The 25,985-nt window shown below is 49.8% G+C and overlaps 3 protein-coding genes across 6 annotated transcripts in view; 1 reads left to right on the top strand and 2 right to left on the bottom strand.

Annotated features, from left to right (window-relative positions):
• Positions 1-316: 316 nt before the first annotated feature.
• Positions 317-9,313, top strand: LOC146440744 (solute carrier family 22 member 13-like). Its single transcript, XM_085050187.1, has 10 exons — positions 317-3,112; positions 4,385-4,488; positions 4,930-5,084; positions 5,199-5,367; positions 5,802-5,922; positions 6,514-6,605; positions 7,096-7,310; positions 8,076-8,184; positions 8,329-8,539; positions 8,663-9,313. The coding sequence occupies exons 1-10, from the start codon at positions 2,741-2,743 to the stop codon at positions 8,693-8,695; spliced, it is 1,581 nt and encodes a 526-aa protein (XP_084906313.1). The 5' UTR covers positions 317-2,740; the 3' UTR covers positions 8,696-9,313.
• A 2,454-nt stretch (positions 9,314-11,767) lies between these two features.
• Positions 11,768-18,937, bottom strand: LOC146440743 (solute carrier family 22 member 13-like). Of its 2 annotated transcripts, none has more exons than XM_085050185.1 (10): positions 18,526-18,937; positions 17,451-17,554; positions 16,977-17,131; positions 16,473-16,641; positions 15,918-16,038; positions 15,233-15,327; positions 14,708-14,952; positions 14,120-14,228; positions 13,766-13,976; positions 11,768-13,287 (listed from the first exon to the last, which is right to left on the bottom strand). In XM_085050185.1, exons 1-10 carry the CDS (start codon positions 18,895-18,897, stop codon positions 13,192-13,194), a joined length of 1,677 nt encoding a protein of 558 aa, XP_084906311.1. In that variant the 5' UTR covers positions 18,898-18,937; the 3' UTR covers positions 11,768-13,191. The 2 variants fall into 2 exon arrangements, with proteins under 2 accessions (XP_084906311.1, XP_084906312.1); XM_085050186.1 differs by having other exon boundaries at positions 14,708-14,922.
• A 1,271-nt stretch (positions 18,938-20,208) lies between these two features.
• Positions 20,209-25,985, bottom strand: part of OXSR1 (oxidative stress responsive kinase 1) — an 88,910-nt gene continuing 83,133 nt past the window's right edge. For 2 of the 3 annotated variants that reach the window (XM_085050182.1, XM_085050183.1), the window contains exons 15-18: positions 25,062-25,114; positions 24,661-24,729; positions 23,724-23,788; positions 20,209-22,888 (exon numbers count right to left, since the gene is read on the bottom strand). In XM_085050182.1, coding sequence (XP_084906308.1) covers positions 22,814-22,888; positions 23,724-23,788; positions 24,661-24,729; positions 25,062-25,114 — 262 coding nt within the window. In that variant the 3' untranslated portion in view covers positions 20,209-22,813. Of the gene's footprint in view, positions 22,889-23,638; positions 23,789-24,660; positions 24,730-25,061; positions 25,115-25,985 lie in introns of all 3 variants that reach the window. The other variant, XR_014849654.1, reaches the window with a different exon arrangement.

The raw sequence follows: 25,985 nt of genomic DNA, 5'->3' as shown, positions 1-25,985 counted from the left end.
ATGAAAAGGGTCAGAGAGCATATCACTTCACATGTTTTAATCACCTGTCTGTAAAACATAAAAAAAGATAAAGGTGTGAAAGTGATTAATTTTTGAAACAGAACAAAATGAAACAAAATTAAATAAAATAAGTAAAGTGAAATAAAAGAAATAAAATTAAATTTAAAAATGAAATGAAATGAAATAATAAAATAAAATAAAATAAAATAAAATAAAATAAAATAAAATAAAATACCCTAACAACCTCCCTGCCTCACCAGTGCCAAAATAACCCTGGCTCTGTCAGATCTACTGGAGGAAGTAGATCTCACATCTCAGAGCTGTGCCTGAAACCTGGCCAGGCTGCGCTTGGAGCTGGAGAGGAGGCTTGCAGAGATCAAACACCTCTCCCTGGAGCAGTGGGAAGTGGGTGGCCCTGTCACCTGTGCAAAAGTGCTCAAAAGGATGTCCCAGACAAGTTATCACTGCCAGATGACACCCATAAACCTGATCTCTCCCTGCCAGCTCTAAGAGGAGGAGGGAAAATGCAGGAGCACCACAGACGGTGGGTATGAATCCATTTCCCCACAATTCACCCCAAAACAGAGGTGTCCAAAAGGGTGTCCAGCCCCTGTCACTCCTGACATACAGAGAAAAGCCAAGTGCATGAATTAGTGCATCAATGCCCTATTTCCTGCACCAGGCCTCATTCCAGGCAGTTGTTTCTTTTTCTGAATTTCTCTCTAGGATGCTCCCTCTCCCTTGTCCTTAGCATGGCTGTACAGTATTCCAGCTGTCCATCCCAGGCCTTCCCTGAGACCTGCTGCTTTCTGATGCCCCCTGACAGAGGCTTCTCCATTTCCAAGAGGCTTTGCCAGCCTGAGTAACCCACCTGGGCAGAGCTGCTGGACAGAAAGAAGCCCAGGATCCCAACCATGGGGGCTCCAGGAAACAGAGGTTTGCAGGGCTGCCCCAGCCTCTGTCCCTGAGAGATCTCCACCATGAGGGATTTACCCACTCAGCCCCAGGTGATGGAAACAGATATGAAAACAATGTTTTTCCATGAGAAATGTCATCTGAAGGTGACAAAGGGCTGAAGCTTTCCCAGGGCTTCAGAAGAGCCTGTCTGGTGATGGCTGGAAGAACAGCTTTAAGGGAAGAGTCACATCTGCATTAGCATGTGAGACTCATTCAGGTCTGGGTCACCCCAATGAGGTTTTATGGTCAAAAATCTGACCTCTGCCACAGGAGTTGCTGGGGACTGAGCAGTGGGAGGGAAGACCATGAGCCACACACAGCAGGGTGAGCCTGAAGGCTTGAGCTTGTTGCACACTGATGGAGAAGGCAGGAGAGGGTCAAAATGTCTCTGCCACAGCAGATCACCTTGGCCAAGTCATCCCACAAAAGGACCGGAGATGGATTTAGGGTAAAAGGAACCTCTGGAGGTCCTTTTAGCTCAGCCTCCTGCTCAAGGAATGTCTCTGAATAACAAGAAGTCTCATCCAAGGGTGTGGAAGCAGAGCTGAGTGATGTTTGGCTGTCTGGTGTGTGCAGATGATACATACACAGTGCTGGATTTACACAACTCTAAGTAACATTTATTCCTCTCTTCCCAATGGCATTAACCAGTAATGATCTCACTCTCCCACTCCAGCTTAGGGGGTGATGCTTTAAAATCCAATATTCTACCCCTTTTCCCACTTCCATAAGCACAATAGTGCCATTCCCACCACTGAAACACCAATCCAGGCTTGTGTGACCCCTCAGTGACTTGGCTGGAGGCTCAGATGTACTATCAGCATTGAGTGGACAAAGAAGGACAAAGAATTTGAGGGGACACATGAAATGAGCAGGTCAGTGATGTCTTCAGCCATGGTGAAAGCAGCCACGAGATCTTTGACAAACTGCACATAAAATTTCACACACCAACAGCAATCCAGCTACCCAGTTGACCAGAATAAAGACACAAGCTGCTCAGGGAGACTACCCAGGAAGCAGCTCAGATGTGCAGCAGAAATCAGGTCAATCTGCTTTTCAAGTGACATCAGAACCTCAGGCAAAGGCAAGCTGGTGTCATTTCCCAGATCCTGTATGTCTGTGTGTGTAACGTGCTGTTTTCCCTGAGGGTACTCTCTAAGCCAGGTCTATTTTAGGATTCTCCCCAAGACACCATAGTTTAGATCCAGTTTTATGACTAACTAGGGTTTCTACAGATGAAAACAGCTTGGGACACAGCTGTCAAGACCAAATCTACTGGACTACCAGCCATGTTTCTTGGTCCAGAGCAAAAGTGTTCTTCTGGTTCTCTTCCCTATAGTCTCCAGGATGGGTTATATAGCAACTAAACCATTAATGGGATCCACAAATTTACTCCTTTAGCTTCACCCCACTGAGTAAAATTAACCCTCATTTGCAGAATCCCAACTTCATGCCTCAGACAAAAACCATGCACTGCAGCACCATTGCCTTCAGGAGGCCTTTTGAGACACTCCAGGCTGGAAAAGAACAAGCTGTCACTATCCTATCTCCAAGAATGGCAATGCTCTGGCACCTTTGTTCTCTTCCCAAGAGCAGGGAGGGAATGGCTGGTGACAAAGTACAGCCTGGAGGACTTTAGGGTATCATCATAATGGAGTGGCGTGCCAGTCCAGGTGCTCATTTTATCTCACTGGATTAGGGGTTTAGTGCTCCTACAGTTTAAACATTAATATTTGCCTATTTAAGCCACAGGCACCAGTGCCTGGCCATAGAGGTGCTCGCCATGGCTGAGTTTGGAGATCTCCTAAGCGCTGTGGGGGAGTGTGGGCTGTATCAGAAACTGCTGATCCTGCTCATCGCCCTCCCACTGCTTTTCAACCCTTTCCAAATGGTTGGCCAGCAGTTCATGGTTGTGGAAGTGCCTTACCACTGTGACACCAGCTGGATCCGCGCCGCCGGCCCCAACCTGACCGAGGAAGAGCAGCTGAACCTCACCCTGCCCCGGGGCGCCGACGGGCACTTCGAGCAGTGCTCCATGTACTCCCCGGTGGATTGGGACCTGGATTCCATCGTGGCTTACGGCCTGAACGACACGCAGAAGTGCAGCAGTGGCTGGGTGTACCCCTCAGCACTGCCACCCTCCCTGCTCACCGAGGTGTGTAATTGTGATTGATGTGCCGGGGGTGTGGAAAGGAGGGGATGGGAATATCCTGGCCTGTGGTTTGGTCAGCCAGTGCCAGCTGTGGTGGCTGAGATGTGCTGGGGGATTTTGCCTCCATCACACAGATGGCAGCTGTAATCCTTGGGAGGTTGTTGCAGGAAGACCATGATGCAGACGCCAGGGGAGGGGACAGGCAGTGACAGTGGGGGTGTGTGTCCAGCACATGTTCTGCCCACCATGTGTCCCTTTTCCAGTATCCAGACCCTTGAACCTATTATGTATTTTGGGCATTCCTGCCACAGTTTGCCCTATTCTTCAGTCTGGTTCTACTCACATCATCTTCTCTGTGAAAGACATTTACTTTCCAAGTGCTTTTAATTGATATTTCTGTCATTGATATCTCCAGAGACTTTCAGGGCTGCAGCAAGACATCCCATGGGCCATGCAGTTAAACAAAGGCCTTGTTTACCATCATCTTCAATTTCTCTATTCTGCTTTGTCTCCCACCTGCTAGTTGAAAAGGTGGTGGTCAGTCAAAGGTTGGACTTGATGATCTTGGAGGTCTTTTCTAAGCTGAATTATTTTGTGATTGTCCCTCTGTGGACTTTTGTTCCTTTCTCACTTTCCTTCATTCCTCCTCCCTCCTTTCCTATCTCCCAGTTTCAGCACTTTCTCACAAGTACCTTCCTCTGAGCTGGAACAGAGGAGAAAGTCCAGCCTCTGGCATTTGCAAAGACTGCTTGGTGTCCCTGAAGAAGCAAGTTTATTTCAGAGAAGGCTTCTCTAGAGGCTACTTAGCAGCTGCTGCATCCCTTCCCATTCCTATGCTGGTTCTCCTTTACCAGAAAAAACCACTTCTCTCCTCATTCCACCCTGTCCTGCCTTTTCAGCTGGAGAAACCAGCTGATACAATTCATCCCAACCACAGCTGCTCCAGCTCTCACCCCAAGGTCCCTCTTTAAGCAAAACTTGCCAGCCAGGAGGCTCCCCCAGGGATGTTTGGGCTGGAGGGGAATCCTGCAGATCCCAGCACCCAGGAGATGTGCACCAGGATGCAGAGCCATGCTGAGCACCTCATTGATTTGTGTCCCAAGTGCTCAACATGAAGGGCTCAAGCCCTTGTGAGGGTTTCTCTGCTCTCAGGGGCTGGAGCAAGAGCTCAGGCACCCAGATCCTGGATCCACCACGGACCAGAAAGGCTGCCTGACCCCAGAAAGCAGCTGAGGTCTGTCCAAAGCAACAGCATCTGTGTTTTCCTTCCTCCAGTTTGACCTGGTGTGTGACAGGGCGATCCTGAACGATGTCTCCCAGTCCATCCTCATGGCTGGGCTTCTTGTAGGATCCACACTCTTTGGGATGCTAAGTGACAGGTGAGGAAACAGATTCCCTTCCCAAAGCCACTGCCCGGCACCCAGGAGCATCCCAGCTGAGGGTGCAGACTGTCCATGCAGTGAGCATGAACTGCTCTGCTCACAGGACTCCAACCCTTGCCTGAGAAAGGGAATCTGGGGCCACCTGAGAGGTCTGTAAATGTCTGAGAGTTGAAAAGAGAGGCAGATGGCCTTGGGGGGGGGTTCTTCAGGAATCACAAGTTTAGCCCCTGCTGGTGTCTCAGGCTTTTCCAGCACCATGATGGGTCAACAGTGTAGACATTTTCTGCACATTATTTCTTGGGGTATATAGAGGAGCTTTGTTCATATGGATATGAGCTGTCCTCTGGTTCTCAAATCCCTTTGTATCCCACCCGGGCTCTTCCCTATCCCCATGGGGTCTGTCCAGACACTGACTATGTCTTCCCTCTTCTTCCACAGGATAGGCAGGCGGAAAGTCTTTCTGATCACTGTCTTCCTCCAAGCCTCGTTTGGCCTGGGCGTTGCCTTTGTGCCCCATTTCTATGTGTACATGGCCTTCAGGTTTGTCATTGGAGCTGCAGTGGCAGGAATTATGATGACTGCCGTGCCCCTGGGTGAGTGGCAAGCCCTTGCCCTGCGGCAGCAGATGTGGCCTCTCAAGATACAATAACCAGAGAGCCTGACATGTTTCTGAAAAGGTGACCCTGAACCTTTGTTTTTCGTCTCAGTCACAGAGTGGGTTGGTGTCTCCTACCGGTCAAAGGCGCTGCTGGGCACTCACACTGCTTTTGCCATCGGACATATGACAGTGGCTGGCTTGAGTTATGGGATTCGCAACTGGAGGCTGCTGGAAATTGTAGGATCTGCTCCTATGTTTGCCCTTTTCTTCTACATTTGGTAAGCAGGAGCAGCGCAGAGCTTCTGGAAAACACAGGAGTGATGTGAGGGGTGTGGGTGAGGAGGCAGCAGCAGCTCAGGACCAGGGTGGCTCTTCCCCATTGCAGTGCAGCTGCTGGAGGAGCTGCTGCAGAGCTCAGCACATCTCCTTGGGGTACTGCACTGCTGACAGCAGCAGCTGCTTTGCTTCAGGTCTCCAAATGGGGCCTTTGGAGCCTGAATTTAGGGCATTCAGATCCATCCATCCCATGGGCCATTCATTGAAGAGCTGGACTTGGTGATCCTTGTGGGTCCCTTCCAACGCAGGATATTATTCTGTGGTTCTGGGATCTGATTCTGCAGTGGCCACGGCTTGCTGGACGTGGTCCCAGAGGAAGGGGCTGTGGGGGAAGTGAGCAGAGCCCAGCAGCATGTGGTGGCCTCCCCTCTGGCAGGGTGCTCCCAGAGTCAGCTCGCTGGCTGGTGACCAAAGGCAGAGTGGAGGAAGCCAAGAAGCTCCTGCAGAAGGCAGCAGCCACCAACAAGCGCAGCCTCCCGCCAGGGCTCCTGGAGCAGGTACTGGGGGTTCTTGTCCTCACACACTGCCCTGGGCCTTGCAGCAGCCCTGGGGCTCAGCTCATCCCACCAACATCTCTGCATTCCCACTGGGGTGATTTGGGATGCACTGTGGGGGACGCCAGCTCCAGATGAGTTACACAGGGACAAGTCAGGGAAGAGGCACAGCTTCTGCTGAGGCTCAGCCTGGAGCTTTCTGGAGTCCACCTGGGGATATGGAAAGGACTGAAGTGCTCCCCTGGCTTTTCTCCTGTGAGGATTGCAGGAGTGTGGCTGATGAGCACAAAGGCTCTGTTCAGTCTGTGTGTTTCCATGCAGAAATGCCTGAAGGGGAGTTCCCTCCTTGCCCACCCCAGAGTTCCTACACTGGGGAAATGTTCCTCCTGAGGAACCTCTCAGTCACCACCCCCAGTACTGGGCATGCAGAGCACAAGGACAGGAGCTCAGCCTCACTGGGCTGCCCTCCCTCCTAGAGCACTGGGGGCTAATGGGCCTGTCCTACTGAGGCTTTCCATGGACTGCAGGTGGGAAAGGAGCTGGATGTGGGTTTCCTTTCCCTTCTTTGACTCTTTGGCTTTCTGTCTTTTGAAGCTGAAGCCTGAAACAGATGTGAAGTCTGGGAGTCTACTGGATCTCTTTCGGAAGCGCCTGCGGAAGGTGACTTTAATCATGTCATGTGTCTGGTAAGACATTCCCCAGTCCCTCTTTCAAAACTTCTAGGTGAAAGAAAAGAAGTTGATGGTTGACAAGAACTGTAAATTAATGTGATTTTGGTGGTCATATATATTTGTCTGTCTTTATCTCCTATCATTTTACCTCCCCATACTGGACCAGATTTACCTTGTCTGGGCATGGGAAGGAGATGATACTGCTGGTTTTGTTAGAAGGGCTTGAGTAATTCCAGCTTTGGCAATCCCTGGGCCTTGGAGCAGTTTTATGCCTATCCAGAAGTTTTGGGTTCGGTCTGGAAGTTGCTGACCATATGGGGACCCATTCTGCTTTATCTCCTGCAAATATGTCCCACAGAACTGTCACAGGTGGTGACTAGCAGCAAAACAGAGATTGTTGGGAGTTTAAATAAGTTGTGTGTGTTCTGACCTTTCTAATTTTTGGTGATGAACCCCCGTAAAACCATCTGGTGACTCTTTCCATTCAACTTTACTTGAATTTCAGGTTTGCAGACAGCATTGCCTACTATGGGCTGAGCCTCAGCGTGACAGATTTTGGTCTGAACATCTACCTGACACAGCTGGCCTTTGGGGCAGTGGAACTTCCAGCTCGAATTTCCTGCATTTTCCTGCTGGAGTGGTTTGGGAGGAAGAAAGTGCAGGGCATCCTCCTGCTGCTGTCTGGCCTGCTGTGTCTAATCCTCACTGGCATCCCTGAAGGTGAACTTTCCCAGCCTGTGAGCTGAGCCAGGCAAAGCCCCAACCATCCCTATCCCTGCTCAGACCAATCCTCCCAGCTTGGCAGACCCACACTCATTCCCAGAGGCTCCAGTGCCACAGCCCAGAGTGCTGCATCCCCACATGCTGGCTGCCTCTCAGCTTGGATTCCTTCTCCCTCAGGGCTGAGCCTGGTTGTTTCACAGCTCCTGGCCCTTGGCAGGCAGTGTCCATCAGACACCACCAACCACGAGACATCACCACTTCCTGGCAGAAAGGTGTAGTGCTTCAAAGGTGTAGAAGAAGTGCTTCAAAAGCCACCATGTCTCCCTTCTTTAGATGGAGAGAAAAAGCAAATGCCCGGTCCCCCTCATCTGTTTGTGCCTCAGTCCATACCCCACCCCTCTTGCTGTGTCAATGCTGTGAGAGAGGCTGAAGGCAACAGTGGGGATTCTCAATGCTTTCAAGCTCAGGGATGTGGCATTTCCAGCTGAGCACTCCCCAAACCCCTGTGGTGGCTCAGAAGCTCACTTCAGTTGCAGATCTAGAAAGTGCCTGAGGCCTCAGGAGAAATCTGGGTTCTCTTTGCCAGAGGGTATTTTCCAGGTAATGGTATGCTGGAACTAATGTCCAGTGGGTTAGGTGGTAGGTTTGCTCAGTAAGTCCACTAGAAAGGGCTGTCCCAACAAATCCCCCTGCAGAGAGTTCTGATCCCAAATGACCCATCTCCCTGGAGGTGACAATGGTGGTCTCTCCTCCTCCCCTCAGACCAGCCCGTGGCAATCACCGTCCTGGCCATCATGGGCAAGTTCACAGCCACGGCCGCTTTCTCCTCCTCCTATGTCTACGGCGCTGAGCTCTTCCCCACCATCCTCAGGTGAGGTGTCCCCACACATCAGGGCTTCCCTCTGCCCTGGCTAGCAGCGGTGATGGGGCAAGAACCCAGTTGTCCTCATGCCCACACTCAGTCCAGGAGGTGCTGAGCCCTGCCCACACCTCCTGCTGCTCCTTTCTCCCGCAGGCAGACGGGCGTGGGGCTGTGCTCGACCATGGCGAGGGTGGCAGGGATCCTGGCCCCACTGATCATCCCCCTGGGCCAGTACCACCGGGCCATCCCCATGGCCATCTTTGGCAGCATCCCCGCGGTGGTATCCCTGTTCTGCATCCTGCTGCCTGAGACCCGCGGTGTTGACCTGGCAGATGAAACGGGCAACGACCAACCCCCAGCTGAGGTGGGTACAGGGAGCTCTGAATTTAAGGGAAGAAAATATTTAAAGCAGCAAATTTAGGGCAAAGAAAAAAAATGTCAGAATCGGGGATGAAAACAGTCTCATCTCTTCCTCTTTCCCTCTTAGCTTCAGGAGCAGAAAACTGGAGAGCTTCCCTGAGACACCAAAGGGGATGAAGGAGACTTGGAGAAGGATGTCTGCAGATGCTCAGAGGGCAAGCGATCATTGGACAGGAATCTACTAAAGGTCAAGTCTGATTCCTTCATTCTTGAAGCAGACCAGTGAGGCATTGCTGCCTGGAAACTGGTCTTTCAGATGATGAACACAATATCCACGGTCACAGGGACAGGAGATCTGTGTCGCTCTGTGTTTGGAACAGATGCACTTCCAACTGTCCCTGAAAGCCAGTTTGGTCATGCCTGGCTGGCCTCCCAGCGTGTTCCCCAGTCCTTTGCAAGCTGGTACCCGTGGAACCATCCCTGTCGTGTTTTACAGCAATAAAGAATCGCCAGTAGAGTGGTTGTACTGGGCAGAGCAGGCGCTGGGTTTGTCCCTCCTGCACTAAATCCCTTGGGTCGTGGGGCTGCGTGTCAGCCTGAGCCTCGACGTTTGATCAGGATGTCACTGCACCCCTGTCACACACGTATTTAGCTTTTCTTTCCATGTGGTGTTGAAGTTGAGTTTCTACATGAATAATATAAATTATGCTCTGAGTTTGATAAGAGACACTTGTAATGCAATATGTGAATAATAAATGGTGTTGACTCTTTTTTTTTCCCTACTGTTTCACAGTTGGCCTTTGTAACTGCTCTTGGCTCTGGAGTGTTTTCTACACAGAAATTGTAAGTCTGTAATTTGACATGCAGATGGAAACGTGCTTTGTTTCCATCAGACACAAACAATGCAGAAACAAAATGTTAAAGCAGAGTGGCTGAGTTCAATAAGGACTTTTTTCTTTTTTCAAAGTCTTTCACTGAACAATCTATATTTATTTTCTTCACTAGCAGCTGTAGAAGTTTTCTGAATTGCATAGAGAACGCCTCAATTTGATGCCAAACTGTGTGGGCATTTGGACTCTCCCCAGTCACGGGTGAGCCTTTAACAATGACCTTTAGTTGGCTGCTGCCAGCTCAGTCATGACATTTTAGTGTCATCTAGTGTCATGCAAAAGAAAGAGAAGGGCGTGCTCCTCTCCTGTGCTAATTTGTTTGCAAGCAGAGGATGTATTTAGGTGCCCTTTGATGAATCCATCTCCTCAAACACATCACTACTCTCGAAGAAGAAGGCAGCTCCTCACTCGGATTTGCTGCATCCTTTAGTTTCCTATTTCTTTGTGCCCTAGTAAATGGTGTTTTGAGGGCTGGGGTGTCCCAAGTCCAGGCCAGATGTGCCTGGAGGTGATATTCATTTTGTACTTTGGCTCTGGTGCAAAAAATCACCCCAGAGCCATGCAGAACCTGGCCATGGGATTGGAAATGGGATGGGGAGTTTGCAAGATCTGGGCTTTGGCACTGAAGGGAACAGAGCTGGGGAAGGGGCTGGAGCACCTGGAGCAGCTGTGGGAGCTGGAAAAGGAACTCAGCCTGGAGAAAAGGAGGCCCAGGGAGGACCTTCTGGCTCCCCACAACTCCCTGACAGGAGGGGGCAGCCGGGGTTGGGGGGGAGGGGGTGGTCAGGCTCTTCCCCCAAGAGACAAATGACAGGACAAGTGGAAATGGCCCCAAGTTGCACCACGGGAGGTTTAAATTGGATAATAGGGAAAATTTCTCCTCCAAAAGGGTTATCCAACATTGGAACAGGCTGCCCAGGCCAGTGGTGAAGTCACCATCCCTGGGGGTATCTAAAAGTCACGTAGCTGTGTCACTTGCTGAGATGTTTTTGTGGTAGATCTGGTAGTTCTGGGTTGATGGCTGGATTCAATGGCCTTAAAGGTCTTTTCCAACTTATATGAACCAATGATTCTATGCCTCCTTGTAGCTTTAATGCTCATTTCCTCACCTCCTCAGCCATTCCCTGCTGGGTCCCTTTCTGCAAGCTTTGCTCTTCTCGTTGACCTGGGGCTTCCCAGCATGGGGTCAGGAGAAAGGAGAGGGTGATGTCCTCTGGATAAAGAGGAAAGTCCAGGATCCTGAAATCTCTGCCTCACAGCTAGGATTTCAGCAGAGTTTGTTGGTGTCACTGACAACCAAAACGTGCTGATTGTCTCAGTGGTCCCTGTGGGGCTCCTCTGACAACAGGAGCTGTTGTCCCAGCTAAACCTCACTATCCCATTTTGTCACCTCCTCTTCAGCCTTTTGGCTCTCTCCCTTCATCCTCTTTCCCTTATTTATCCCTCGGGTCACTTTTTGCCCTTTGCCCATGGCCTCATAATCATGAGAGCCCAGAGCTCCCCACTGTGTGCATGCAAAAGTGTGTTTGCATTCCCACAGGTTGTCTTTGCATTCCCACAGGTTATGTTTGCATTCCCACATGCTGTTCCAGCACTCTTGGCTCCACTTTGTGCTGTCAACTCTGCTCATTACAGTGCAAGGCCATGTGTGGGCTGGCTAGGAGTGACATCAAGGCACAGCAAAAGCCCTGGACATCCTCCCACTTCTGCTGAGCTGGGCAAAACATGAGTCAAGCTATTCAGGTGCTCTTCAAGTGCTTGATCCAGGGGTATTCAAACTGACAAGGTCCAGTGATCCAGAGAAGAGCAGATATAATATGATATTGAGCTGCTGGAGTGAGTCCAGAGGAGGCCACAAAGATGATTAGAGGGATGGAGCACCTCTGCGAGGAGGAAAGGCTGAGAGAGTTGGGAATATTCAGCCTGGAGAAGGCCCCAGGGAGACCTTAGATCCCCTCCCAGTGCCTAAAGGGGCTCCAGGAGAGCAGGAGAGGGACTTTGGACAAGGGGTGGAGTGATGGGACAAGGGGGAATGGCTTCACACTGACAGAGGGGAGATGTAGATTAGATGTTAGGAAGAAATTCTTCCCTCTGAGGGTGGCCAGACCCCGGCACGGGGTGCCCAGAGAAGCTGTGGACACCTCTGGATCCGTGGAAGAGTTCAAGGCCAGGTTGGATGGGGCTTGGAGCAACCTGGTCCAGTGGAAAGTGGTCTCTGCACATGGCAAGGGCTTTGGAACAAGATGGGCTTTAAGGTCCCTTCCCACCCAAACCATTTCAAGATTCTATGAAATGGATCTTCAGCCCACTGGAGGCACGAATGAGACAGAAGCAGAAGTACATCGGCTGTGCTTGGATGTCTTTATTTATTAAATGAGCTAAACCAGAGAGTCTCAGAGCACAATTCCCAAAAGGAGCCGTGGTTCCCTCAATAACTGCACATTTGGCTCCAAGCTCTTCCCTCAGCCTTTACCCTCAATGCCTTGTTTTCCATAAAAGCCTGAAGGAGGCACTTCCCAGCCTTTCCAATGAAAGGACAAAGGACTGAGCTCCTCTCTTCTCGGGGTACTGAAGAGGAGCACCACAGCAAATCCTCTGAAGAGCAGTGCCAGAGAGAAGATGGCACCACAGCCAGTCCCACCTGGCAGGACACTGTCACAGGGCACTGATTATATCCAAAACTCTGTGAGGTCCTTTGGTCCATGGAAAACATGTAGGCATGACAATGGAGAGAAGAAATATTCTGATTTAAAAGCTTCTTGACACCACCAGAAAATAACCTTTGAGCTGTACAAAGATGAAGAATCATCATGTGCAATTCCCAGGCTTCATCTGTACCCATCCAGTGGGAAAAGGAACAGGAAATAAGAGGAAAGGAAGAACAGGAAAAACACGTGTTTTTTCTTCACAGTATAAAACAAAATTTGTCCTAAATCTTTTAAAGACAAAATGGATGCAACAAAAAGGAATAGACTAGAACAGAGTATAAAAGACCTGATATTTCCCAGAAAGATTTGCACTTTCTTCTAAGAGACCAACTGCCACAACATCCCTCCGTTTCCTGGGATGGACAAATCAATTTGCTCCTACACTGCAGCCCAACAGCACCATTTTCCATGCCCAAAGCACCATGACAGGCATCAACTCAAAGCCACCAGCACTGAGGTGAAAATTCTTCTTCTTGTTAGACATCCTTGCTCCTTGCATGCTGTTTCTTCCATCACATCTTTTTTTTTCTCAACTGAGTATCTCAAATTTTAAAAAAAATAAAAAGGAGTGTTTTTATGAGAGAACAGGATGATCTTGCTAGACAGTCACGATAAATCACTCCTTGCAAGTGTGAGATTATTTTCAGTGCTGCATCTGCTCCAGCTCTCCTGTTAGTGAGCCCCGTTCTCTGTTGCAAGTTTATTCAATGTTCTAGTGGATGCCTCCCTGGACAAAGTTTATAGTTTCACCTTCTGGAGACATGACAGGAAAAATGAAGAGAAAATGCCTCCATTCTGATTCTTGATTTCTTTCTTTTTTCCCTCAAATAAAAAGCACCTGATTTTCTCCAGCGAGAGCACTGTTGGACATCAGTGACAGCTTGCAGTGCCTGAGCACAAGCTACAGAGGGAGATACAGGAAGGCAAAAAAGACAAGGAAACCCAAGAATTGGCAGTGATGGCCTGAGCAATGGTGGTATCCTGTGGTGGAGACCCTGCCTGTCCTCAGTGCCCACAAAGCCCTGGGCTGTTCCATCCACAGCCACCTGCAGAGCTGGCTAGAAGTACGTGGTCTTCGTGCTCTCATTGTCTTGGCCATCCTCTTTTCCTTTCACCTGCCCATTCTCAGAGCCACTGGTGGTATTTTTGCTGACCTGATGGAAGGAAAAAGGGTGTAGAAGTAATGATGAGCTGATAGCAGCCATCCCTGAGACAAGAAGCCTTCAGCAACTTGGATCCCATTCCCTGTTGTTCCTGTGGACATCCTTCTCCCAGCAAGACCACAAAAGTATTGGGGTGCAATTCCACCTGGTCCCATGGATAATGAAGGCTGGGAGTTCTGAGAGGCTGAAAGCCAGGGGACATGGCTATGAGGCACCAGCCCTTCCCTGGGGAGGGCAGAGGGAGGAAAGTGGAGTGCTGGCAGTTCTGTCTCATGGACAGGAATGAAGGGATGACCACCACGGGCAGGATTATGGGGTCGCCTCCCCTCCCATCACAGCAGGACAGCCTCACTCCATGCCCTGCAACCCCTGTAACTGCTTAAGGAACCCCCAGAACACACAACACCAACAGGGTCCCCCAGCACTGTCTCCCCACATCCCCACCCCAGAGGCAGCCCCAGGGACCCACCTGAGCCGCGGGGTGGCTGTCCCCAGTGTCATCCGGCAGGTCGGTGCCGTGAGTCTCAGGCAGCAGGACACAGAGCAGCCCCCCCAGCACTGGGCCACTCCCGAAGATGGCCATAGGGATGGCCTGGTGGTACTGGCCCAGGAGCCGGACCAGCGGGGCCAGGATCCCTGCCACCCGCGCCGACATGGAGCACAGCCCCACGCCCGTCTGCCTGCGGGAGCGAGGGAAGCTGGGCAGGGAGCAGCACCTCCAGGCCACCACGGGGCTGTGTGGCCATGGGGACAGCTGGGCTCCTGCCCCATCAGCACCGCCAGCCACGGCAGAGGGGAGCTCTGAGGGGTGGGGAGAGCTCACCTGACTACCGTGGGGAAGAGCTCAGCACTGTAGACAAAGGAGGTGGAGAAGGAGGCTGAGGCAGCAAACTTGCCAATGGTGGCCAGGATGGTGGTGGCCACGGGTTGGTCTGAGGGGAGGAGGAGAGATGGCTGCTGTGGGATGGGGAGGGCTCAGCACACTCAGGGATGGTGACTGGGGATGAGCAGGGACAGCTGTGTCACCTGCAGGGACAGCTGTGTCACCTGCAGGGAGCCATCATCTGACAGTGCCTGACCACGGACTGATGTGCCCTGGCGGCCACTCTCAGTGCCCTCTGCATCCACCATCTCACCTGCCCAGGTATTAACTTTCCCACAGGACAGCTCTCCTGACAGGATGTCCAGTGGGCTCAGCTCTGCCCTCTGCTATCACAATCGGCAAGAAAAGGTTTGGTTTTTTGGAATGGGCCCTGGGGGTTCAGCCAGGCCCCTGTGGCCAAGGCCAGCTCAGGCCTAGAGGGATGCAAACCAGCTTGGTTGGGAGGGCAAGACCAGCAAGGGAAGGGCTGGGGATCTGTGTCTCCCTGTCCCAGAGGGTGTCCTCTCCATATGGGACGAGGGCATTCACCTTCAGGGATGCCAGTGATGATCAGACACACCAGGCCACTCAGCACCAGGAGAACAGCCTGGGGTATCCTCCTCCCGAACCTCTGCAGAATGAAGATACAACCAACACGGGCTGGGATTTCCACTGCTCCGAATGCCAGCTGAGTCAGGTAGATGTCCAGGCCAAAATTTGTCACGTTCAGACTCAGCCCGTAGTAGACAAAGCTGTTCACAAACCTGAAAGCCAGGCAGGGTGGCACTGAGCAGCTGTTAGCCAGGAGAAAATGCAGCATTGATCTCCAATGACATTTTGACCACGCCACAGCATTTCCAAGGCAGCATAAAACCAGAGTATCACAGGACTGCCAAAGCTGGAAATGCTATTTCCCACCTTTCCCACAAACCGCATAGCATCTTAACAGCCAGAAACAGAAACACCCATCAATAACACGCAAAACCTGCAAGATTAATTTAATTATGAGTAGTTATCAATCCTTTCTCTTCTCCACCTAGAAGTCTGGAAACAGGGGACCAGGGAATGTCTTACCAGGCACATGACATGATTAAAGTCACCTTCCGCAGGCGACTCTTCCGAAAGAGATCCAGAAAACTTCCAGACTTGGTCTGTTTCTCAGGCTTCAGCTTCAAAAACAGAAAGTCAAAGAGTCAAAGCAGGAAGAGGAAACCCATGTCAAGCTCCTTTCCCACCTGCAGTCCATGGAAAGCCTCGGTAGGACAGGCCCATTAGCCTCCAGTGCTCTAGGAGGGAGGGCAGCCCAGTGAGGCTGAGCTCCTGTCCTTGTGCTCTGCATACCCAGCACAGGGAGTGCTGACTGAGAGGTTCCTCAGGAGGAACATTTCCCCAGTGTAGGAACTCTGGGGTGGGAAAGGAGGGAACTCCCCTTCAGGCATTTCTGCATGGAAACACACAGACTGAACAGAGCCTTTGTGCTCATCAGCCACACTCCTGCAATCCTCACAGGAGAAAAGCCAGGGGAGCACTTCAGTCCTTTCCATATCCCCAGGGGGACTCCAGAAAGCTCCAGGCTGAGCCTCAGCAGAAGCTGTGCCTCTTCTCTGACTTGTCCCTGTGTAACTCATCTGGAGCTGGCGTCCCCTACAGTGCATCCCAAATCACCCCAGTGGGAATGCAGAGATGTTGGTGGGATGAGCTGAGCCCCAGGGCTGCTGCAAGGCCCAGGGCAGTGTGTGAGGACAAGAACCCTCAGTACCTGCTCCAGGAGCCCTGGCGGGAGGCTGCGCTTGTTGGTGGCTGCTGCCTTCTGCAGGAGCTTCTTGGCTTCCTCCACTCTGCCTTTGGTCACCAGCCAGCGAGCTGACTCTGGGAGCACCCTGCCAGAGGGGAGGCCACCACATGCTGCTGGGCTCTGCTCACTTCCCCCACAGCCCCTTCCTCTGGGACCACGTCCAGCAAGCCGTGGCCACTGCAGAATCAGATCCCAGAACCACAGAATAATATCCTGCTTTGGAAGGGACCCACAAGGATCACCAAGTCCAGCTCTTCAGTGAATGGTCTATGGGATGGATGGATCTGAATGCCCTAAAGTCAGGCTCCAAAGGCCCCATTTGGAGACCTGAAGCAAAGCAGCTCCTGCTCTCAGCAGTGCAGTGCCCCAGGGAGATGTGCTGAGCTCTGCTGCAGCTCCTCCAGCAGCTGCACTGCAATGGGAAAGAGCCAGCCTGGTCCTGAGCTGCTGCTGCCTCCTCACTCACACCCCTCACATCACTCCTGTGTTTTCCAGAAGCTCTGTCCACATCCCACTTACCCAACACAGAAGAGAAAAGCGAAAATAGGAACAGATCCTGCAATTTCCAGCAGCCTCCAGTTGCGAATCCCATAACTTAAACCAGCCAAAATCATCTGTCCAATGGCAAAACAGCAGTGAGAAGAGAGCACTGCCTTTGGCCGGGAGGAGACACCGATCCATTCTGTAGCTGAAAGGAAGAAGGAAGGGTCAGAGTCATCCAAATGATTTCCCCTGATGGAAACAGGGTGTTTCTCCTGGAGAACTCTTCTGGAGGTGAGAATTACATTGACAGTATCCTGAGCTGGGATACTGTCCCAGTGTCCTCCTCTGAGCACTGGCAGGGGAGAGATGCTCCCCACAGCCCTTACTGAGGGCTGAGAAGATGCCAAAGAGCCAAACACAGTGAAGAGCAAGACCTGCCTCACCACAGTATTTTTCTTGTGAAACATGAATATTTTTATTTATTTACAGACTTTTGCTATTGCATCTTGAGGCACCTCAGGAGAAGGTCATCCTACTCACCTAAGGCCAGTATAGTCATGGTGATCCCTGTTACAGTGGCCCCCACGACACACCTGAAAGCCATGTACACATAGAAATGGGGCACAAAGGCAATTCCCAGGCCAAACAAGCCCTGGAGGAAGACGGAGATCAGAATGACTGGGCGGCGGCCAATCCTGGGAACAGACAGGGACAACACAGTTGGTGTCTGGAGAGACCCCATGGAGATGGCAAGGAGCCCAGCAGTGATTTTTATCATCCTGATAAGGCTCAGACTAGACTGTGGGGTGACAAGTGAAGCACTGTACACACATGCTGTATCTCTCTCCCTTCCCCTCCCTGTGTAGCCATGTCCTCATAGGACCCAAGGACTTTGGTCAGGGTCTGTATTAGTGAGAAGTGGTGACAAAATGCACAGGGTGCAGTGTCCAGACAGGCTCACACCTGCCGTGCTGGCTTTGCACAGACCCTGGGCAGGGGGTTGTGGCTCCTCACCTGTCACTCAGAGGCCCAAAGATCATGGATCCCACGAGCAGCCCTGCCATGTAGACCGCCTGGGCAATGTCATTCAGGTTCTTCCTGTCACACACCAGGTCAAACTGGAGAAAGGAGAAACAGATGCTTTTGGATCTTCCAAGGATGTGAATCTCCACAGTATGCACAGGGCACAGAGGTCAGAGGTGGGACAAGCCCTTTGGGCTATCAGTGGTGCCATTCTCCCAAGCAGCAGCCCGGCCAACCCAGGGGAGCCTTCTGATCAGCAAATTTTGTTTTAGGAGGACATGGAGGCAGAAGCAGCAGCTTGCTTCCTCCCTGACCACCTGACCTGCCAGAGGAGAAAGGATGAATGCAGTGCTGATTCCTGGGACAAGCAATTTCTTTTACAGAGATGTCCTGCAACTGCTGGCATCCAGAGTGCCTCAGTGGAAGTAGTGACAGGGAGGATCATAGAACTATAGAATGGTTTGGGTTGGAAGGGATCTTAAAGATCATTTATTTCCTACCCCTGCCATGGGAGGAGAAACCTTCCACCAGACCAGGTTGCTCCAAGCCCCATCCAACCTGGCCTTGGACACTTCCAGGGATCCAGGAGCATCCACAGCTTCTCTGGGCAAGCTGTGCAGAGCCTCCCCACCCTCACAGGGAAGAATTTGTTCCTAATATCTAGTCTAAACCTACTCTCCTTCATCATAATTAAATTTCTCTCTCAGCTAACAATTGTGATGTTGGGGATTGACGAGATGACTTTTAAAGGATCCTTCCAAGCCAAACCATTCCATGATTTTAAGATGAAAGGTAACCTCCTGTATGCAGAGGGACAGGAAGTCCCTCCAGGAGAGATTCATCTCCCCACTGGCTCTGCATGTAGCCCCACTGACACCTCTATCACAGCCTGCACCCTCTTCAGGACCACAGCTGGAGGCTGCATGGTGGAGCCAAGGTCCCTAACACCCACCTGATCTCAGCCCACCCCAGCTGCACACGGTCAGGCACCAGCTCTCAGGGAAGTGGGGCCATTCGGGTGTCCCCTCCTTTCCACACCCCCAGCACATCAATCACAATTACACACCTCGGTGAGCAGGGAGGGTGGCAGTGCTGAGGGGTACACCCAGCCACTGCTGCACTTCTGCGTGTCGTTCAGGCCGTAAGCCACGATGGAATCCAGGTCCCAATCCACCGGGGAGTACATGGAGCACTGCTCGAAGTGCCCGTCGGCGCCCCGGGGCAGGGTGAGGTTCAGCTGCTCTTCCTCGGTCAGGTTGGGGCCGGCGGCGCGGATCCAGCTGGTGTCACAGTGGTAAGGCACTTCCACAACCATGAAAAGTTGGCAGAACTGGTGGAAAGCCACGCTGAGGCAGGGGATCACGGAGAGAAGCACCAGGCATTTCTGAAATCGCCCAAAATCACCAATTGCTTTCAAAATTTCTCCGACACCTGCCATTGGTGACTGTGTCTGGGACAAGACAGTGCTGGGACAGGCTTCCCAGAGGGCTGGAATTAATGTTTAAACCTGAGATAAGCGCTGCAGTCAGAGGCAGTCCCCCATGTAATATATTAATCATCCCTGTACCACCCACGAATTTCCAGTGCTGGCTGGAGCAGGACCCTTGTTTCAGGGAACCTGAGCCACCCCCTCTGCCAGGGCCAGGTGGCATTGACAGGGAACAGTGACTGCAATGGCTGCATTTGCTGAACCACTCAAGAAAGCAAGGTTCAGAGGGACCAAATAGAGCCCAGCCTGATGAAGAGCTGGGAGTAGCCCAGAGGAATGAAGGGAATTATGTTAATGGATGGGCAGAGCCAGAGACAAGGAAGGGCAGACGGTTTATTGTGATTACAGGTGATGGGAGCTGCAATTTTCTTCCTCTTTTGCAGCTTCCCTGTGCAACACAAGCAAGCCAGGCATGGGATGTCCCCCCTTCCCACCAGTTCTGGGCCACCCTGCAGGCTCCTAAATGCAGGGAAGACTTGGGGAAGAAGAAATGGGAGGGGAGAAATTTGACACATGGCAATGGTGCTTGAGGCAGGTTTGTGATATCTCAAATGATATCACAATCTCTGTGATCTCAAATGATCACAGAGAACCCAAATCCAGCCCTGCTCAACCCATCCCTGGTGTAGGAACAGCATTTGCCCCTTTGAGATGCCCATGAGGTGCCCAAAAGCCACTTGGATATTCCTCCTGCCCACAGATCCATGAGAAGGGCATGATGGAAAACAGACCATGACTGCCCCGTTGGGAGTGACCAGGACACCCACAAAGAATAACTACTGGGGAGGAAAGGAGGGAGTGCAGTTCAACGCTTGTCGGGATATAAACCCTCCCACTTTCACACGAGCCTGTATCATCCTGAGGTGTTTCTGGACAGGGGAAGCTCACTACCAGCTGCACAGGGCATGCAGAGGTTGGGGCAAACCTCTCAACTGGAGATAAGCTCTCAGGCCACCATCCCAAGTGCCCTCCTGGCTCTGTTTCTGCACACAACTTCTGCACAGCTGGACTCACAGAATGCTTTGGGTTAAAGGCTCCTTAAAGATCACCCAATTCCAACCCCCTGCCATGGGCAGGGACACCTCCCAGTAGATCACATTACTCAGAGCCCTATCCAGCCTGGACTTGATCTCCCTTTCCCCCTCCTGGGGGCTGCCAAACCTCCCACCACCCCAAACAGAAATGCCCCAGGGGTTGCAGACACCACTATGACAAACCCCTTCTCCAAGACACACCATCAAACCACACATCAAACACCTGGCAATGGACAATTTGTTCTTTATTGATTAAAAATTAGACACATGCAGTAAAATACAAAGTCCAAAAAAGGAAAAAAAAAGCCTGACTATTTTACATCTTTCATTATAATCTACAATACACCAAAGTTGTGAAGAGGATCCGTTTTCATTAACAGAGCATTGTCCTTAAAAGTAGGAACTAACTGAAAATTACCACCTGCTTCCAGGTTCAGATCAGAAATTTGCACAAAAACCAAATTCTTAATGACACTGGAAAACAATTATGAACAGCATTGGCACTTACTGGAACAACATCAGAAAAGACAGTTGTCTAGCACTGTAATAGCCCGAGTAAATATTTTGGATCCCTACCCAAAAGATCTGGAGATCTATAGAGCAAAACCCATCAGCTTCTTCCTCACTTATTTTCTCCATTAAAGAACTACGGAACCTTGGGTTAGCGTGAGCTCAAGCTCTCTAAGTCCTGGCTTTGGGAAGATGGGGAATAACAATAAATAGATGCTGCATTGTTCCATTTGAGCAGTTTGAGTCCTAACCTTCCTCAGCACCAGTACACAAATGAACGAGGAGGTCCCCAGGGCATGCAGGCAGAGGGAAAATAATACTGTACCACAACAACCTTGTCTCTGTATCCTAAAGGTTCCCAACACATCCACACTGAGCACAGGGTGACGGGAAAATCAAGGTGCCAGCCTGCTCCTCCCAAGCCAAGAAGCTCGATGGGGAATGCCATAGAGAGTGCTTTGTGTCAGGCAACAGGGAATGGTGCCACACACACTTGGCCAAACCCAGCCACCACCAACTCCCTGGGATCAGCATTCACTTCCTGGGCTCTTGAGAGCATCAGCTCAGCACCCTGGGATGATCTCGCTCCCAAATTCTCATCCTCCTCTCCCTCCCCTTCACACTCACCAGCCATGGGGCTGCAAAAAGCCCATGGGGACACACCCAATATCCACCCAGAGGCTACAAGCAACAGGGGCAGTATAAAAAGAACATGCACAATTCCGGAAGCTTCCACAGCTGCTCATAGAGAACAAGATATAAATACAGACTGTTCGTCTGAAGACTTGGAAATTAAAAAAAAAACAAAAAAACCCAAAAAAACCAGAACAAAAGTCCTAATTGAACCTAGTCATTCCACTCTGTTTCTGCATTGTTTGTGTCTGATGGAAACAAAGCACGTTTCCATCTGCGTGTCAAATTACAGACTTACAATTTCTGTGTAGAAAACACTCCAGAGCCAAGAGCAGTTACAAAGGCCAACTGTGAAACAGTAGGAAAAAAAAAAGAGTCAACACCATTTATTATTCACATATTGCATTACAAGTGTCTCTTATCAAACTCAGAGCATAATTTATATTATTCATGTAGAAACTCAACTTCAACACCACATGGAAAGAAAAGCTAAATACGTGTGTGACAGGGGTGCAGTGACATCCTGATCAAACGTCGAGGCTCAGGCTGACACGCAGCCCCACGACCCAAGGGATTTAGTGCAGGAGGGACAAACCCAGCGCCTGCTCTGCCCAGTACAACCACTCTACTGGCGATTCTTTATTGCTGTAAAACACGACAGGGATGGTTCCACGGGTACCAGCTTGCAAAGGACTGGGGAACACGTTGGGAGGCCAGCCAGGCATGACCAAACTGGCTTTCAGGGACAGTTGGAAGTGCATCTGTTCCAAACACAGAGCGACACAGATCTCCTGTCCCTGTGACCGTGGATATTGTGTTCATCATCTGAAAGACCAGTTTCCAGGCAGCAATGCCTCACTGGTCTGCTTCAAGAACAGACTACATCTAAGATGCAGAATGAAAGCAGCAGGAAGGACTGCTTAATGTAAATGAAAAGGTTCAGCCCTCATGCCATGCCTGGCACTCATGTGGAGAGAACCAAAATGATTTAAAAAAAATAAAAAAAATTAAGGCAGTTTACAAAGGGAAGCTGACTTCTAACACCTCAAAGTCAAAGAACTTGTCAAAAACACAAACACAAGGGAAGGCAGCTCTCCCTCCTGTGGTTTAAGACTCTGCTTGCTTTCTCAGGTGCAAGCATTCAAACCAGCAGTTTTAAAACATACAGCCAAAGAGAAGCAGATGTCTCAGCACTCCAGGTGACCCAAACAACATGTACATTGGTGTTTCAGATAGGAGGAGAAGCAGGTAAAGAACAAAAAAAAAAAAAAAAAAATCCGTTCAGTATTAAAACTTGTGCAAAAATAGCAAGTGAAAAAAAAAATGAAACCACATGTAAGCAAACGCTTAGGCAAGATCATCAGAGCAGTGGAACCCCCTGCTTCGTACTCAGTAGTATTTTTCTTTAAAGTAAGGCAATAATAAAATGAACATGCAGGCAATGACGTGTTGGGTCTGCATGTTTGAGATGACAGATACAAAAACATGAGAGTTGTTTACAAAAGGTGTAAACGTCATCGGTAATTTCAGGAAGATTTGTGATCCTATTAAGGAAAATGTTAAAGCTTCTAGGAAGGGGGCTGTAGTTCAATTCTTTGGCAGTAGTGGTTTTTTTTTTAGGCTAACAGAAGCATTACGAATATGCACATGTGGGTTCTCTGTTGGGAAACATCTCCTGGGACCAATGTTTAGCTGATGGTGAGCTGTGCAAATCCTATAAGTTTGCCATCATCCGGAATTTCTGAGCCATCGACACCAGATGCCTGAAACAAGGAACAGAGATCCAAATAGCAACACACATGCTCTGTCTTCCAGTACAAAGCACTAGCAGGTGTATCAGACAGGGTGTGGGCAGGAAGCAGACACAGGACAGCTTTGCACTGTATTCAGCAGCTGACACTCTTCCAAAGTTAAAATTGAGGGCTTTTATTTTTTTGCTTTTTTTTCTGAAGCTATGAAGGGCTGGGACTGAAGTTTTGCCAGTGTCTGCTCCAACTAGACATCATATGTGCAATAACTGGGGCAAAACAAGTGAGAACTCCTTACAGGAAGGGTGAAAAAGAAGAGCACTTACTGCTTTGCTCCTAATAACCTGGTTACACACCACTGTGACTACCTCTGAATTTCAACACCTCTGAAAGATTCACCTGCTCTGTTCTCAGTTTTGGCTCTCTTCTTTTGCCCAGCATTCTTCTATTTTCCCTTTTTTCTTCTTCATTTCCCCATTTCCTCCTCAGGGACAATGTATCTGGACCTTACCTCATTCTCTTCCTCCAAGAAAGGAGTCTGTGGCAATTCTTGTCCCATCTACCTGCCCCGAAATATTTCTGCAAGTGTACATCCCAAGCCCCAAAAATACCCTTTTGCAACATTTTTCCATGTTGATTAGCACCTCATCTCACGCTTATTTATCCCAGGTGCTCCTCAGAGGATACAAACAGGGAGCCTGCACTACCCACAGTTATATAACCAGTAATAAGCTTGGGAAAGAAGGGAGGATTTAGAGTGCATACATCAGATGCCTGCAGTAGACATCTACATGCAATGCCTTCTCCTTGCAAGGGACAACTTGATCAATTAGGGAACAGGAATAAATACCAGTCTGAAAGTGATGGATCTGTTTGCCTGGGGCTCTTCCACAATTTTCTGCAAATTAGCTGCAACTGAAATCACACAGACACAAAGAAAATGGGCAAATATTAGGACCGGCTGGAGAAAACATCCCAAACTCATTAGTCTTCTTCCTATTACTTCAACTTTGAATTTTTACAACAATAAGACAAGGTTTAGGTCTCAACTAGACTCAATCTACTCAAATCTAAAGATTTGACCTGTGAAAACGCTGTTATTGTTACTACATTGCTTTTTCAGAGGTAGTTATTTTTCCCAGGATGTGATGGGACTAATAGGAATAAACTGCCAACTGCATGTGGAAATCCAGTTAATTTTGCACTAGCAGCCTTTCCTGTGTACAAGAACAGTTCTGCTTGCTGCAGTTGAAATACACAGGCAGTGCTGACAGTTTAGAAGTCTCACCTGTTGCATAGAAGGACATATTTATTTAGCAAACTGCTGCTAGAAGCAGCTGTTCCCTCCATACAACTCATGATGCTGCCCCAGAGCATGTACACCTCACATGTCCTTCCACAGCCCAAATTAAACCCCAAAAGCCTGGCTGATTCTGTTCCCAGAGCTCTCTTGTACAGGACCTGTGAGCAGGACAGGCTTGTGCAGCAATTTGGTAATGCATCTATGTCAGATGATCATGATTTGGCTAATGCATCAATTAGACTTCATTCTGCATTACAAGGAACATTTGCTTCACTATGTCACCAACTAAATCATCTTCTTGTAAACTGGGGGTTGCCTACATGATGGCACAGAACTCTCACAGGAAATGACAGCAGTTGTGCAGAGCCACTGGGGTAGAAAATCAAGGCCACAAGAAATTCTTGTATCACTCACTAATCAGGTTATTTTAAACATGCAAAAAATTACCGCAATGGCTAGAGCATAAAAAATAATTTGTAATTACCTATTACCAGATCTCTGCCATCAACAAGACCTGCTGAAATGAGCTCCTGAGACACACCATCTGCAGTATCTGTTGGGGAGAAACCCAAGAGCCATCAGCACAGAGCAGAAATTGTCCAGCTGGTGGAGGCATCACATAGAAACCTGAAGGAGCTTGTACAAGCCAAAGAGCAGAAGTGTTCTTTACAAAACACAGACATCAGGGTGCACACCAGGTGCTGTGAATTCACTGGAATTTGCTGAAGGGTTGCACTGTGGCCATATCCATGAGTTTTACAGGAGTGCTCCAAGCCCAACAACAAGCAGCCCTTTTGGAAGGCACTGTGGGCAGACACTCATATAACTGCACAACACCAAACACAAAGCTTCCCCTTCACACAGTGGAATTTCCCATCAGCTCACCTCTCCCTGGGGTGAATTCAAATCGAATATCATGGAGCTCTTTATTTGAATTCCTGTGGAAAGAAGAGAATTTTAAATAAAAGAGACCATTTCGTGGCACTGATAGGTACCCAAAAGAAAGTCCTGTCATTGAATAATCAGTCTGCCAAGTGAATTCATTGCATTCTACCCCCTCAATGGCAGAAACTAATCACTTGGGTGTGCATGTGGAGGCAGCACATTCTGCCTCCCAAGCTGACAGAGGCTGGGCAAGTCCAGGAGAGGTGAGTGCCACCTCTCTGGTACAAGGCCGTGTCATTCCACTGTCTCAGCAACTCATATCCCCCAGGAGAGATATCCCTGGAGCACATGGTTCAGAGGAGGGGAGTGCTCACTGGCTGCAGATGCACACACATTATGGAACTGGCAGGTGCTGCTTGCAATCCCCAGTCCAATGCCTACCAACCAGCAGGATGCCTCCAGAGAGAAGAGGCAGGTGCTTTTAATGAGAAACATCGTTTGTGTAATGCATGTAGAAAGATCTTTTTTTTTTCTGCCTATTTCTAGTAGCACAGACCAGAATCCACTCCCTGAATTGGATAAAAGCTCTTCACTCTCAGAACTGGCTGAACTTACATGAAGAGTAAGATGGTCCTGCACAAGGCCAGAACCCCTGGATCCCTGAATCCTTTTAGGGAACCCAACAAATTCCTTCTTCCCACTCCATTACAGTTTAGCAATGTTTACACAAATATCAAAACCTCTTTCAATACACAGGTTTTGCCAAACTGAAGTGGATGTGATAAAATGCTTTTCAGGGTCACAGTTTCAGAAGAGTGGATGAAATCCAAGCTGACAAACAACATTTAACCACCACCCTAATAATTAAAAGGCACACAAGTCTGCCACTGTCCCTCTCTACAAAGGCTCATGTTGACAGAAGAG

Source organism: Lichenostomus cassidix, chromosome 2 (assembly GCF_008360975.1).
Source record: "Lichenostomus cassidix isolate B80296 chromosome 2, HeHo_3.0, whole genome shotgun sequence".
Lineage (NCBI taxonomy): Eukaryota > Metazoa > Chordata > Aves > Passeriformes > Meliphagidae > Lichenostomus > Lichenostomus cassidix.
Note: the sequence above shows the minus strand (reverse complement) of the source record. Positions and strands in the feature narration are given on the sequence as shown.